General features: G+C 47.4%; 1 protein-coding gene across 1 annotated transcript; it reads right to left on the reverse strand.

Annotated features, from left to right (window-relative positions):
• Positions 1-4,369: 4,369 nt before the first annotated feature.
• LOC133906786 (probable inactive receptor kinase At2g26730) lies at positions 4,370-13,661 on the reverse strand. Its single transcript, XM_062348800.1, has 2 exons — positions 11,749-13,661; positions 4,370-5,227 (listed from the first exon to the last, which is right to left on the reverse strand). The coding sequence occupies exons 1-2, from the start codon at positions 13,649-13,651 to the stop codon at positions 4,569-4,571; spliced, it is 2,562 nt and encodes an 853-aa protein (XP_062204784.1). The 5' UTR covers positions 13,652-13,661; the 3' UTR covers positions 4,370-4,568.
• Positions 13,662-15,870: the final 2,209 nt, after the last annotated feature.

Below are 15,870 nucleotides of genomic sequence, written 5' to 3' on the forward strand. Positions count from 1 at the left end.
ATGGTAAATAGTAGACTGCGTTGAGCACTGTAGCGACAACATTGTATCAGCGGCTGTGTAATGATTTTACTGTTCACAAAATATTGTATCGCCGAACCTTTTCGTGCATCTGGCATCCAACGACTCTAGGTGATTGAAGTGAGAGGATCTTATTCCGCTTGTTAATAAGTGGCCTGTCACAAAATGGTATGCAGCAGGAGGTAACAAATCTATGTTGCAAGATGCAGGAAGTAGAGCCAGCACCTAGCCCCACAATTTATTCTGCAGCGATCCTTGCTACTAAAGCCGCAACTTCAGTACATTATGGAAGGGCGATTCATGCTTGCGTTGTTAAAAAGGGTCTGTTGTCCAAATCCGTGACACAATCGCTTATGAACATGTATAGTAGTTTCGACGACAGAGGCACCCTGGAGAGTTCACTACGATTGCTTGCTGAGTAAAGTAAATAACAGAAAAAGATCCCAATAATATTGGTCATACAGCTGCACATAATGTCACACCCGTTTTCTTGCTCTCTCTCACCCTCTCACTGACTCGAGGGAGGACCTCACCTGTTAACTGCATCTTCCTCCTCCCAACTGCTTCCTGTTCTTGCAGCCGACGCAAAATCTAGTCGCGACTGCCAAATCCGACCGGCGTAAAGTCCCCTTTGAATCGAGATTTGGAACCCACCAACCCCAATTGAAGTATGCCATCAACTCTGCGAAGATTCAAGCGCATCATTTGAAAACCGAAGCTCTACTTCTCCGCCATCGCATTGAACCCCCCTCTCATACCTGGATCTCACCCTCCCGTGTATAAATCACCATGAGACCCCTTGGCCGAGCCTCCTTTTACCTCACCACACCCGCACCCTCAAATCCCATTGAGTTCCCTTCACCTGCGAGCTCCCGAGCTACCACTGAACCATCGCCACACTCCGCCGTCGTCGGCGTGCCTCTTCGATCTTCCCCGTCGCCGTTCGAGCCATCAAATGGGATTCCATGCCTCTGCTCGTCTCCTTCCACCGCTCGTCATCGACAACCGAGTTGTGTCGCGCCGCCTTCACTTCGTTCTAACGTCGTTTCGTCGTCCCGACCACGCCGTTGATCTGTTCTGTGCCGGAGCCTTGCCACCATCCGATCTCATATGTGCGGCGTAGATTAGAAGCCTAGATACCCTTTCGCGTTAGCTGATCTTGGCCTTTTGATCCGTAGCATGCAACTCCGATTTAATGAAGCGCCTAGTCAGCGTGTCGCGTGTGCAAAGTAGTCTGACGTGGCGTCCCAATCAACAACTTGAGCCGAGTTAGCTAGATGATGTCAGTGTTGTGCAGTAATTTGAGTTTTCCATTAGAAAATATTTCGCAAAATCTGATAATTATGAAAATAGGTTTTCTTTTAATAGGAAAATTCCAAAAAATAGAAAATAATTTAGATAAATGTTTGTAGCTCTATTTTAATTCTGAAAAATAGTTTTTAGTGTTATAATAAATGTTTTATTTTAGAAAATAGTTTATAAAATCTAGATTAATTCTGATAATGTTTAAAAATATTTTCTTTGATAAAATAAATGCTTTTAATCTAGATGTATTTAAAATTAGTTTTGATTCTAGAAAAATGTAAATAAATTTTATAAAATTGTTTTAATTATTTTTATGTAGAAAAATAATTTTTGGAAAATTGTAAATAAAGGTTTTAGTCCTTTTAAAAATTAGGTTTAATTTTAGAAAAATAGTTTTCGCCCTTTTTAGCTGTTTAAAATTCGTTTAGTCGTAGTTTTCATATTGTTGCTCTGATTTTGGAGATTCTTACGCTCAAATGTTTTCAAAATCGTGTCCTATCCAACATTAGTGCTTGTTTGTTGTGTTAGCTTTGTTCAGTGCTTGTTCTTAGTATTGCTTGTTTTGTTTGCGTGTAGAGAAATTTGTCTCGGAGACGTTTGACAACATCCAAAATCAAGACTTCGATGACTTTGAGCATCACATCAGAGAAGGCAAGTGTCCTTGACCAATTTAATCCCATTGTAGGAAAGTGTGTCCTTTATTTGTTCAATTTCATGGATGTTAATATGAATCCTATGTTTGGAGTTTACTTATACTTTCTAGATCATCCTTGTCACTTGTGTTGGAATCAAGGTTTCAATAGTAGACTTGCTTAGCTCCACTATTATGGATATGGGTGAATTACTTAATAGCCTGATTAACTGTCTATGCAATATAATGGATTAGGTAATCTTTTATATCAACATAGATCATAGGAATCTAGATAAGTACTTACTTTAGATCCTAAGGACTGGTTTGTGAAGCATGTAACCCGGCTCAACATCACTAGGCTAATATGGGTATAGCCTGGCTGAATAATTAGTGATCCGTCTAACTCTGTATGCATCAATACGCTCCATTTGGTTGTTGGGTGGCACAAGAGGGGGCTTTGCAGTGGATGAAATCACTGTTAGTAGTGAAACATTAGTGGGTGTATACAGATTAGGAGAAGCTTTGTAAAGGCCTTGTAGTGAGATCCTGGCTCTACACCCCCGAAGTGTGAAGCAATACGGGAATCACGATTTGTGGGTAAAGTTGTATAATCTTTGTTGAGAAATAAAACTGGTTAATCAGTCATGCTCACGGCCAAGAGCGGGTTGGACTTCTTCATGATTACTGTGAATCTTTGATATTTGGTTTTGGTAGTCGGGTGGTGGTGACCCAAAGAGTTAGTAGCTGGTAATGGAATACTTGGTGAGTTTGGTATTGGATGGAATCCGATGCTATATTTTTTAAAGTATTATTGTCACACATAGTAAATATGACTATTATACCTTCTTGAGTTCTAAGTTAGAATGATTCAGTTGCAGTAAACCAGAGTCAAGCATTCCTTATCTTAAACCCTCATATCATGTTTTCTCTCACTTCTCTCACTTGCTGAGTATTTCATATACTCACATTTGCTATACTTAAACAATGTTGCTCAGTTGAGGAATATTTTAAAGACTTCACAGAGGTTGGTGTATTCTAAGGTGTGTTCTCCGTCGATTGTATGTGAAGTTGTCTAGTTGAAGATGAATTATACGCTTAGATTGTGTCCAACGGTTTCCCTTCAGGGGCCAAAATCCCTTCACGACGGGATTTTCGTTCCCTTCAGCGCTCCAACGGTTTCCCTTCACGGTTCCCATCGCGAAGGGATTCCCAGGGTCATTCCCTCCAGACCGGGATTCTCTCTCCTTTCCCTTCGCGATTTTCCTCGAAAGGAAGTTGTTGGAGATGAGAGGAAATAAAGGGAATGAGAACGGGGAAGGAAATCGAGAAAGGAACGAAATAAAGGGAATATGGTTGGACATAGTCTAAAATTCCGCTGCAGTGTCCTTTCTTTTTATCCTCGCTTATCCCTTTTATAAGATTGAAGGTATGTTTAAGTTAATGATATTATTTTTGTTATACACTTATAACATCATTGTAGGTATGTAACTTGATGCTAATATATATAGAGATTTTATATTTGATTTGGTCTTAAAATCAGTATGTAACACATACTGAAGCCGTATTCATCATCGGTGTGGTTTTGAAGTAAATATCCACTGTTGCTAAAAACAGGCAGGTCTGTATACAATAACATCTCCTACACGCTTATGCTGACATCTCGATAAGATCTGGAGTCTGCATCTGATTTGAGAGGCATTTTTATGTGGCCAGAAGGTTCCAATCAGAAAATGAGCACTTTAAAGAGCTCGGGCCAGCGAGGCAGCGAGTAAACTGTGCTGCTAGTTGTGTACTACCACAGAGCTCCCTCTGAAGCTTGCTGCTACAGATGATTAAATTATTTGCAGATAAAAGCGTACTGTTTAGCTTATGTAATGCCGGCCAGCCTAGCACGACATCCCGCGCGCCTCTGTCAGGTTTGTGCAATTGGTTGGATCGAGAATGAACGGCTCGGATGATCGCGTCGTGCTCTCCTGCTTGATGCGCGCATTGATCCGCAGCTGACCGCTGCTTCATGAGTCGTGCCCGGTGGAATCACGCTGAGATTTCTGCATGTGCTCGTGCTGTCCGACTCAGGTCTTTGCGCACTCGGGCGTCACATGACACAGCCACGAGAATGTGCGTTTCGGTTTGGCTCGACACCGGTCTTTGTGCTGTCACAGAATTGGAACAAGAAAATCTTATCCGCTACACTTTGAGCAATCATGATTTATACTGTTCCATCGTGAGTAAAGGGCAAGGCATTTCATAGGCTTGAGTGACGGACAAGTGAGCGACAACAAAATATCAGTAGAGGCCTGCAAATGATTAGAATTGGAATTCCTATGCTCCCAGCTCAACATGGGGTCACTCGCTCCAGCACAACAAAACGGAAGGATGAGAGTAAGTAGAACATCACAAATGGGCTAAAGAGGCTGAAGAAAAATTACATTTTTTACTTTGATGAATGAAGCCTGAGAGAGAGGGGGAAAAAACAATTTGATCCAACAAAACAATAACATGGATAAAAAAGAAACCGAAAAGAATAGAGAAAGAACAGAACAACCTGACATACAAGTACCAACAGCCTATGCAATTTGCCAAACCTTTACCGTTTACCCTTCCCTGCGCGGCGTCACGGCGTCGGGGCGGCCGGCGGCGTGCCCCTCGACCGCTCCTCCTCCGACGTGCCCCGCACGCCCTGCTCGCTCTCCTCTGTCGTCGTCTGGCCGTGGCCGCCCCCGATCTCCTCGATCATCCGGACCACGTCGGGCGCGTCCGGCCGCGCGTCCGGCACGGTGGCCACGCACGCCATGGCCACCTGCAGCAGCGCCACCATCTCCTCCTCGGCGCTTGCGCCCAGCCGCACCAGCTCGACGTCGAACACCTCGGCCGTCCACTCCTCGCGCACCACAGACTGCACCCACCGAGGCAGGTCCAGCGTGCCGTCGCCCTCCAGGGACGCGTACGACGGGGACTTGCCCGTCAGGAGCTCCAAGAGTAGAACGCCGAGGGAATACACATCAGCCTTAAACGTCAGCCGCCGCGTGTCCACCACCTCCGGCGCGCGGTACCCGCTGGCGCGCGTCGACGACGGGTCGAAGAGCGGGTGGAGGCAGAAATCGGAGAGCGCGGCCGCGTCGGCGTCCGGGCGGAGGAGCACGTTGGAGGCCTTGACGTTGCCGTGCACGAGGTTGTGCGCGGTGTGCAGGTGCGCCAGCCCGCGAGCGGCGGACAGCGCGGACCGCATGCGCGCCTCCCAGTCCAGCGGCGTCCGGCCGGAGCCCCGGCTCCCTGCACGTGGATGCGCAAACTCTCCCGTGAAAAAACTGAAGGACATACAGATACAGTAGCAAACTGGCAATACAATGCAGCATCTGTCTAAAAAACCAAAAAACATTTGCAATGACATACATATTCGTACGTTTCTCTTGTTTCCCCCCTACATTTCCAAAAAGCTTACTAAACATGACAGCATCCAATTGTCAATTGAGCAACGCACACATTTTCTATTGCAGAAACCAACAGAAAGTTCTCACCAAGTCATAGGACTAAACACCAAAAACCTTATCACATAGTGACAGAAACATGAGTGGTTAGTTTGTTTATTCAGTTGGTGAATAAACAATCACGTTGAACCGGTCTGAAAACCACAGGGGCTTGTCACTGTCAGGGAATCAGTGACGGACACTAGTAATGTTAAACAAACGCAGCGCTAACTCGAATGCAGGGAACGCGGACTACTGCAGCAAGCAGCGTAAGAGGACAAGGCATCTGAGGTTGGTCAGGTACAGTTGGACAGCAACAACAAGCAGACACAAACAATCAATCAGGCCAGCAGTAGGTTGATTAGGTCTAACAAAATTAAGAAGAGGCTGAATACTAAATACAGTAGTGCATTATATAGATAGAAAGTAGTACATATTCATCAGCAATTTGTTTGGCTACTAAATAAGCACATCTGGTAGATAGGCTGGTAGGACATGACAGAGCAGCAAAAACACCGAACTATAGTAGGTTGTATAATTGCACGGCCACGAAGGAAACAAACACGCTGCTAACTGTATTTTGACTCGAAACCAACCGACTTCAATTCAAAATTTAAACACCGAAGCCTTTGCTAAAAAAAATTCAGAGCTGATGAACTAATGTACTAGCAGTAGTACTCATCGTGATTGTATACAAACTTACAAAGAGCGGTGATGAGCGAGTGAGCATTGCTAGGCCACTGCCGGGTGTACGTGTACAAAGGCAAAACTATGATTTTCTGGCAAGTAGTGGAGAACACTGACTAGCAGTGTGCCCACACGGCAGAGGTAACACCGTTTCCTGCAGTCCTGCTAGGCTGCTAACTGCAGTGTCGGTCAGATACATACGACGATGACAGCATTGTGCATTGACTAGACCTTCGTAGCTATGGTACCACTGTACTACAATGGAGGTCTATCACTCTGTTGCTTGCTGAGGCCACCCTAGATTCCTCCCAGAATAATGCAAAGGTGCCACATGCTACACTAAGGTTCCTACTCAGTTAGAAACCACATTCGCTCAACCTTGACGATTCACAAGGTTCTTTGCAAGAAAATAAACTGATTTATGGCGCCATCCATCATCCATGTCTGTTTCCACTATGGCCGACGGGTAAGCGGCAACTACCTGATTCACCTCTTCAATCCTCTTCAAGTGGTTGGCCATGAGCAACTAAGACACAGTAGAGGTGATTCAGGTGAGAAAAGTTCCGAGACGCGCCAATGCCGTCCGCCCGTCGCCCACTCGATGGCTGCTGAGCTCGGTTGCATGGACAGCAGGGCTGCCTGGCAGGTTTGTTCGAGGACGCGTGCACCCGTGGAGGGAGGGGTGGTGCCGGGGTAGGGTGAAGAGGTGAACTCGGCAGCACGTAGCCGAGCAACACGCGCGGCCAGGTCCCACCACGATAACTCACACTGCGTTACTCTATGCCCCCATCTAGCATATCCTAGTGCCAATGTGCTACGCGTACAAGGAATTTTGTGATACCGTTCAAGGCATCAACTGCGGCCTACGGGGCACAGCTCGCTGGTAGTTTTGATGCGCATTTTTGCATGCCTTCAAGACGAGCGGTAGCCATCTGACATACACTGAGAATGATGAGTGGATCACTTAAGCAATTTCCCCTTTGGCCACTGATCCGTTGCACATTCGTAATTTCCTGCTGCTGTGCTGTACATGACACGTATATGGCACCAGTTTCTTAGATGGGCTACCATGGGCGTGACCCGGCTAGGCACAGCCGGCCTGTCCAAGCACGACACAGCACGACCCGCCCGGGAGCCATTGCGCGTGGAGCCGGCCGACTAGGCACGAGAAGGCACGCGAGGGCATGTTCGGGTAAACGGGTTAAATGGGTCGTGCCTGGTCTGTTTAACCAGCTATTTTTGAATTTTCAATCCATTTTGTTACTGTTTGTGCTCCAAAAATTATGATTTTTTTTTGCAAAAATCATAAATTTTCACCTATAAATAGAGGACCACTATGTCCTTCTATTCCACACCAACAACAATATTTGATCTCTTGTTTCCTTTTCTCATTCTTGTCTCAAAGTTCTTTAGAATTTACGATAATTTAGCAAAATTAGTTTGAATTGTTGCAAAAAATTCAAGAAAATTCAAAATCGTAATCCTTGTGTCTTGAAGAAATCTTGATGAATTCGAAGTTTAGCAGGACTTTGAAAGGTTCAATAACGAGGAAGATAGGGTAAGTGTCGGGTATGATAGATGTTATATTTGAAAACATAAATTATCTGCAAAGCCTTCAAATAGAACGGGGCACTTGAAGAGGCACATCACAAGTTGCAAGCAAAAGAGTGAAACAACCATTAAGCAAACGGTGTTACAGTATAATATCGACGACTCTGTTCGTCATTAGAAGTATGACTCCGTCAATACTCGAAAAGAGCTATGCCACTAAAGACATCCAAATGGATCGTGTTTACTGGGCCAGCCCACGGCCCGACACTGTAGGCATGGCCCAAGCCTAGCCCAGCCCGAGGCGAGTCGAGCTGGGCCGACACGGCACGAGGCCACAGGCCATGCCTAGGCTGAGCGTGCGGCACGACGTGCTGGCACGGCGTGAACTAGCTGAGATGGGCCGGTACAGGCACGACCCAGCTTGGGCTAGAAAGCGCACGACACGGCAAGCACGGCATGTCTCGGCCCGGCTAGGCACGGCATGTCTCACCCCGGCTAAGCACAACCCGCCCCAGCCAAGCACAGCACGCCTCGGGCTGGCTATGCATGACCGGCCCGGCTATGCATGGTCGGCCTATCTTAGCACGGCACAGCCCGCCCAGGCCAGCCGAGAGACGTTGCGCCTGAGGCTGACCTAGCTAGGCATGGGCGGCATGAAAGGGCACGTGGGGGCATGCCTAGGTTAACAGGTCGTGCTCGGCACATTTAACCCATTATTTTTGAATTTTCTAGCCATTTTGTTACTGTTTGGGCTCCAAACGCAGGTACTTTCAAAGTTTGGCAAGACTTTGAAAGGTTCTGCAAGGAAGAAGATGGGGTAAGTGTCAGGCACTTGAAGAGGCACGTCACAAGTTGCAAACGAAGGAGTGGAGCAGTAATGAAGCAGACGTGTTGCAATACAACCTGACGGCTCTGTTCATCATTGGGAGTATGACTGTCAATGCTCGAAAAGAGTTATGCCACTTTATTGCAAGAGCGAATCTACCACTCAACATCAGTAAGTCTGTTATATTTGATAATTATATTAAGCAAGCTCATAATCCTAGATTCACGCATGTTTTTAGACTGACAACTAGTAGGGATATGGTAAAATACTACAATGCGTACCGTAACAAGCTTAAAGAAATATTGCAAACATGTACATTTAAAATTGCTTTGACCTTAGACATATGAGTAAGTAGGGCTAGAGAGAATTATCTTAGTGTGGTTGTTCATTTTGTTTAATGATTGGGAATTAGAAAAGAAAATAATAGATTTTCGGTTGATTGACAACGCTCATACCAATAAAAATATTGCTGAAAAGATATCTCAAGTATTTGAAGATTTTTGTCTCACGAATAAAATATTTTCTATCACTTTAGATAATATCGGTGCAGATTCTAGAGCAATAGATATTCTTACTCTATCGTTTAGTACCTATGATGAATTTTTCTTGTTGCATCAATGTTGTGCTTGTCATATTGTCAATCTTATAGTAAAATTCAGTTTGAAAAGATTATCACAATACCTAGACGACTTTCATACTACAGTATTTTTTGTGAACTCTAACCAACGAATTGCAACATATAAACAATATTAAGTTGCAATAGGTATACCTCTACGTAAGTTTACTGTGAACATGTTGGTAAGATGAAACTCTATTTTCTTAATGCTCAAAAATATTATACCATATAAGAGTACATTTGGTGTATTTATTTATGCACATTATCATCAGCATGAGGGTCAAACTTTCCTCATGAAAGCGCATTTGTATGTTTCCAAAAAGATACTAAAGTTTTTTGAATTTTTTTATGATTCAACTGTGAGTTTATCAAGAGCTTATTATCCAACATCTTGTTTAGTAGTGCATAATATTATGAAAATTGATATTCATATAAACAATTATGAAAATAACAATCTTCTAAGAGATTATGTAGTTCTTATAAAATATAAATTCTTAAAGTATTGGAAAGAAATTCTTTTATTGTGCGTCTTTGCCTTTATTTTAGATCATAGAGCTAAAATTGCAGCTTTCTGTAGTGTTCTTGTAATTCTAGGTGATGCTCTTAGCCACGATTATTCTAATTATTATACTAATATTTTTTCTAAGTTATTCGAAGTTTATATGAAATAGATTATGATGGAGTTCGACTGCAACGACTACCCTTAGCACCCACAACAAGTAAGAAGACGATAATGTGAGGGAAAATATTTGGTGCAGGTTCTTCATCAAAAAGTTCAGACTCTTCGTCACGATCCTCTACGAGTGTCGGAATTCCAATATCCGGAGGAGAGCTAACTAACTTCATCGTCAGCGATGTTACCAGCCATGAACAAGAAAACTTCAACATACTATAATGATGACATGAGCACAAGACGAATTATCTAGTGCTTTCACTGTTAGCACGAGATTTATTAACGGTTCCCGTATCTACAGTTTCTTCTAAGACTATCTTCAATCTTACTAGAAAGATAATCAAATAGAGAAGAACAAATCTATTAAGTAAGATAGTTGAAATACTCACCATAATAAATGATTGAGAACAAGCTGAAACACGAATGTAACACACTGCAAAGAACAACTGAGCTTGAAGATTCATTTCAAAACATCTACATGTAATTTCTAATTTTCCGAGCTAGGTTATACTCTTTTTTTTCTTTGCTAGAAAGGTTTTTAATGAGATAACCTATCAATAAAACTCATTTTTAAATTAACTATACGTCCCTATTATTTCTAAGTTTTTTATTTTATTAATGATTTTCTTTATTTTTTTAAATAGCCTATCACCCACTTCTCATCTTGTCCTATAAATACCATCTCAAACTCCCTGTGATCCCATCGGCCACTCATATCTCTTTCTCTACTCGCTAGCCAGTAGCCACTTGCCCACTTCAAGAAATCAATTCCATATTTACATTTATGGATCAAGACGTCGAGAACTCGCATGCATGATCATGGGTATGGCAACATTTTGAAAAGGTATTTAAATATTGTAAGCAAAATTTTATGGTTTCTAAAATCATGTAATTTCCAGATTATAACCATAGGTTGTACTCTTTTTTTCTTCAAGTATAAAGTTTTTTAACAAGACAACCAATCAATAAAACTCTTTTTTATTTATTTTCTATTTATTTTTTATTTTTTGGAATTTTGTAGTTATTATTATTTTTTTTAAGTGCTACCGGATCGTGCGTGCCTCGTGCCCGTTGACCTAGCCGTGCGCCGTCAGGCCACCATGCTCGTCGAGCCTGTCGTGCCGATCGTCGTAGAATTGTGCCCGAATCGGTATGGCACGGTAAAAAATGGACTATGCCATGAGCCTACGACATAGCATACGGACCAACATGGCATGACGTGAACCTGTGCTGAGCCGGCTCAAGTGGCATATTTGATCATCCATGATGGGGTCCGCAGGGCGGGGCAGGACCATCATCGCTTTACTGCCAGGACCCCACGCTAGCTCATCACTCCCGCGCACGCAGCTGCTACCACGCCACTCCGTCCACCCTCCACACTGGCTGAGTGGCTCGGGCATCTCTCTCTTCAGAGAAAAGCGGCGAAAGAAAAAGGAAGGGAAGAAAAGCGCGCAAGAACCACCACCAGCACCCCCGCCGCCCACATGCCGGCGGGAGACCCGTAGATTCTCTCCATTCACCGCCGGAAAAGAAAATAATTTCCCAACTGTTCGTGCACCGCTGCGCCTACCAACCGAGCTGCAATCAGCCATCATCGCCGGCCGATCCAGGCAGAATTTTCAAGTCCGCGCGCGCCGCCACGGCCGATGTGTCGACGCGTTGTGTCAGCTCGCAGCCATCTGACGTCTACATTGGTGAATTTCTAGCGCAATTCTGCACGGATTTTTGGCAAATGGGGCTCGTGAGCGTTCATTCCAACGCGCAATGCCTATCCGAGAAGACGACTTGGACTTGGAAGCTTCAAAGTCTCCGAGCCTTGCCCTCGGTGGACTCCCAAGTCGCGGCAAACAAAATCGCAATCATGCGAAGTAACAACCAAGGAAGTAGCAGGCAATGTGGCAGCGACACCGCGACCGCGACCGGAATGCAAGAGCAAGAACGGGGAATGGACGGTGGTTGGTGCAAACAACTGACCGTGTAGCATGGCGGAGAGGCTGCCGTTGGGGAGGTAGTCGTAGACGAGGAGCTTCTCGTCCTTGGAGTAGTAGTATGCGCGGACGGGGAGCACGTTGCGGTGCTCCATCTTGCCCAGCGCCTCCATGTGCGCGTCAAACTCGCGCCGCGCCACCGCCACGTCCTTGAGCCGCTTCACCACCACCGTCGTGCCTTCCTCCAGCACCGCCTTGTACGACGTCCCCACGCTCCCTTTGCCCAGCACCTCCGCCGACGCGCGCAGCAGGTCCTCCAGGTCGAAACTGTACCCCGCGCCCTTCCCCACGAACACCAGCCGGCTCTGCTCCCCAGCCCCGGCGCCCGCCGCCGCAGCCGCCGCAGCGGCGGCCGACCCGGACGCGCCGCCGCCCAGGTCTTCCTTGGACGAGGACGTCATTCCGCCGCCCTCACCTGACGCCGTCGGGCCCAGCCCTCTCGCTGGCGCCGCCGCGGATGTCGCGCCCTTTGGCCCCTCCCGGGCTGCTCCCCGCCGGTGGGACCTCGCGCAGAGCACGATGACGATGAGGAGGAGGAGCGCCGCCACCACAGCGCCCACGATGATGCCGGCGATTGCCGCGCCGGAGAGCTTCCGCTTCTTGGAGGAGCCAGGCTCGGGGCCGCCGCCCGGGCTAAGCCCGGGAGCCGGCGACGGGGGGAAGAAGGGGCTGGTGCAGGGTGGAAGCGGCTCGCCGCAGAGCTGGAGGTTGCCGGCGAAGGAGTCCCGCGGGAAGCGCGAGAGCGATTTCGGGATGGAGCCGTTGAGGTTGTTGTCGGAGACGTTGAAGACGTTGAGTCCCGGGATGCTGATGCTGGGAATGCTCCCTGATAGCTTGTTGCCGTCGAGCCGGAGCACGCGCAGCGCGGTGAGGTTATTGAGCGCAAAGGGGATGGAGCCCGAGAGGTTGTTGTGTGAGAGCACGAGGCGCTCGAGGCCGCCGAGCCTCGCGACCACCGGCGGGATGGCGCCGGAGAGCAGATTCTGCTGCAGGAACAGCGCCTTGAGGCTGGGCAGCTGGAGCACGTCGTCGGGGATGCTCCCGAGGAGGCGGTTGGAGCGGAGCGAGAGCACGCGGAGGTTGGTGAGCCGGCCGAGCGTGCCCGGCGGGATGGCGCCGATGATGCCGATTCCCGGGAGGCGGACCTCGACGACGGTGGAGTTGGCGGCGTCGCACGTGACCCCGACCCAGCCGCAGGCCGGCGTTGATGTGTTCCACCCGAGCCGGCGCTCGTGCGGGGTCGCCGTGAGGAACGCCAGCAGCGCGGACCGCTCGCTCGGCGGCGGCTCCGCGACGGCGCAGCATGCCAAGGAGGCGATTGCGAACAGGGCCGCCAGCGCCGCCGCCTCCGCCGCCGCCACGTGCGCGCGGGGGCCGGCCATCGCGACGGGAGTTGGAGCTGGGGACGCAGCTACGGGCGAGGCATTGGTGAGGAAGGCGAAGCTTGAGAGAGGAGGGGAGCTGGAGCTGTAACCGAAGCTTTCCTCACTGGCGTTGGCCTTTTTTTTTTGTGCGGGCGGTGGCTTTTGCTGGGGTTGCTTGTTGTCGGGTGTGGGAAATTTTGGGAGGAAGAGGTGGGAATGTGGCGCGTGAGTGTGTGTTTTATGTGCGCGGTACTGCAGTGGCTGTGCCTGAGTGGCTGAGTGTGTGGGCGCGCCCGTGACGGCGTCGTGTGCCGCTCTGCCGCCGCTAGGCTGCTCGTCCGTGCACGCTGCAGCAGATGCCAGGGCTAGCAGCAGCATCGTTCGCTGCATCGGCCTAGCGGGAGTCTCCGTGGCTCGGCTTCGCGGGTTGGGTTTTCGCGCAGTGGCGCCCTTGGTTGTGTTGTGCTGGCCGGAGCTTGCGTGTGTGAACCGGTTGCTGGTGCTCGGTCGGCTGGATACTGCCATAGTGCCATCTCGCGGAGTGTCAGGTTGTTACCATGTGCCGTACTTCATCCTGTGCTATCCTCCGGAGGCCCGGTTTGCTTCGGTAAAAAGCTAAAATAAACAGACTAATTTATTATGGTTGGGTTTTGAAAATTTGGTTTTAAAAAAAATAACTAAAAATTGATAAGCTAGCTTAGAGTGATTTTTCTAATTTTTAGTGTGTTGAGAATCTAAAAATTTCTCGTAAAAACCAAAAATCATAAGTAGCTTTCAGCAAAAATAATTTTTTAACAAAAATCTATAAGTTTCAGTTATGACAAACAGGATCAAGTTGAGAACGCTGATTCTTTGCTTTGTAGGAGAAATAGTGAAAAATTCCACCATGTGTTCTCAGGCGCATTCGGGTTAGATCACTTCTAATGTCTTATTTCATAGGTGATATCTTAATGAAAAACAAGCTCCATCTCTCTACTCTCTAAATAGCTTGTCATATCAATATTTTGCTTAGTTTAGACATTAATTAGGTGTCCAAGTAAGTAAAAAACTAATGTGGCAAGTTATTTAAAGAGGAGGGAGATGAAGCTTGTTTCTTATGAAATAAACTAGCTCTTTGAACCATCTTAGATGATTGTGAGACAATAAATTGATTTGAGAGATCTTAAAAAATAAGCAACACATATACATATATTGGAAGCTTATTTTTTAAACACCTAATTTTTTAATTTTTCTTTTTAAAATATCACTAAGAAACGAAGTATTAGAAGTAATTTTACTTTTTTTTTTGCGAAAGAGAAATGACCTTACTAACCTTGCATGCTTTCGGCAGTTTTAAGGAAGAAGGAATGTTCTTGCCAGAAAACGCACACCAAAATAACAGAATGTGCGATACCTTGGCGCTCCAATAAAGTGGAAAGACGAACTCCGTCTCCGACTAAAACGGATTAACCGCGTTTGAACAGACGCCTGCCCCGCGCGCCAGCACGCCGTAATACGCCGTCGACGGTTAACCGCCGTCGTACGCCAAGGAAGCCCCCGAATCCCGATCGGTCGAGGAGGATGCTCGCTGGTCGATCGCCGTCGATCGGTGGCCGGATTAGATTAGGCGAGCGACCGGAAGCACATTAGCGACCAGCGCACCCTCGCGCAACCGAGAAGCAACGTGATGTCGTGTTGATGATCTTGTTCCAAACGGCAAGCACCTGCCCTAGATGATTAACCAAATCAACCATCCGACCACACCGCCCGTCGACAATCCGCGAGGCTTGGATCGGAAGCGATGCGCACGTCGACGGATGCGCGGCCGCAATCGCGCGTTGTTCTGGCGTGAGCCATCACCCGTGTTAGGAAAATAGCCAACGGAAACAGCATAGATTTATCAAAATAATGCATGTGAGATTACAGACGATATCATATTAAAGATATGATATTTATTAATAAGGTTTAGCTAAAGTCTACGTTCTGAGCATAACAACAATGCTTATTCGTACACGTGTCTAGCAATCCGATTCAGTGGTGCGTTGGCGTCTTTGTCTTCGAGGGGCGCCGGCCGGTCCAGCTGCCAGGCGTGGCACGGCCTGTTCGTACCCTGGACTGGATGGATGTTGGTCGGCGGCGACGTGCCACACACATTGGCGTGACAACGAGATCGATCGGATCGGCTTGCTTGCATTGCATCTACCATACTGGCTCCATCTAATCCGTCCGTCATCACGCACCGGGGTGGCGGAGGCTGAGCTCACGCCGTCGTCGTGTGGAGGGCCAGCTCGCCATGCCTCTGCCAGGGCAGCAACTTGAATTGCGTATCGGATATTCGGATCCTCCGCGTGCTGTGCACAGGGAAGGAATTTCGCGTTCGTGAGCGAGCGACCGCAGACTTGAGAGCCAGAAAATCCGAGCCTCACTAATAACTGCGTCGGATGAGGATCGAGACGTGCAGACAAACAGGACGTCACATGAGGAAATCCGCGGAGCAACCGGACAACCTCGCTCCGGGGTGAGGGCCTGTCTTAAACATGTACATACACACCGCACGCATTAGTTTAGTGCTACTGCCATTGTGCGAAACGAGCGCAGCTGGGTTGGCAAGTCCTCCCGACGTGAGGCTACCCGTCCGGGCTTGATCCTGTAGCACGCACTGGGGTTTATTTTTAAAATATTTTTTAGTCAGTCTCAAACTTCTGTTGATCATAATAAGAGGGTGACGTATATGTCGCCATTTGAGTAGGAGGTCTCATGAATTT

Source organism: Phragmites australis, chromosome 2 (assembly GCF_958298935.1).
Source record: "Phragmites australis chromosome 2, lpPhrAust1.1, whole genome shotgun sequence".
NCBI classification, from domain to species: Eukaryota; Viridiplantae; Streptophyta; class Magnoliopsida; order Poales; family Poaceae; genus Phragmites; species Phragmites australis.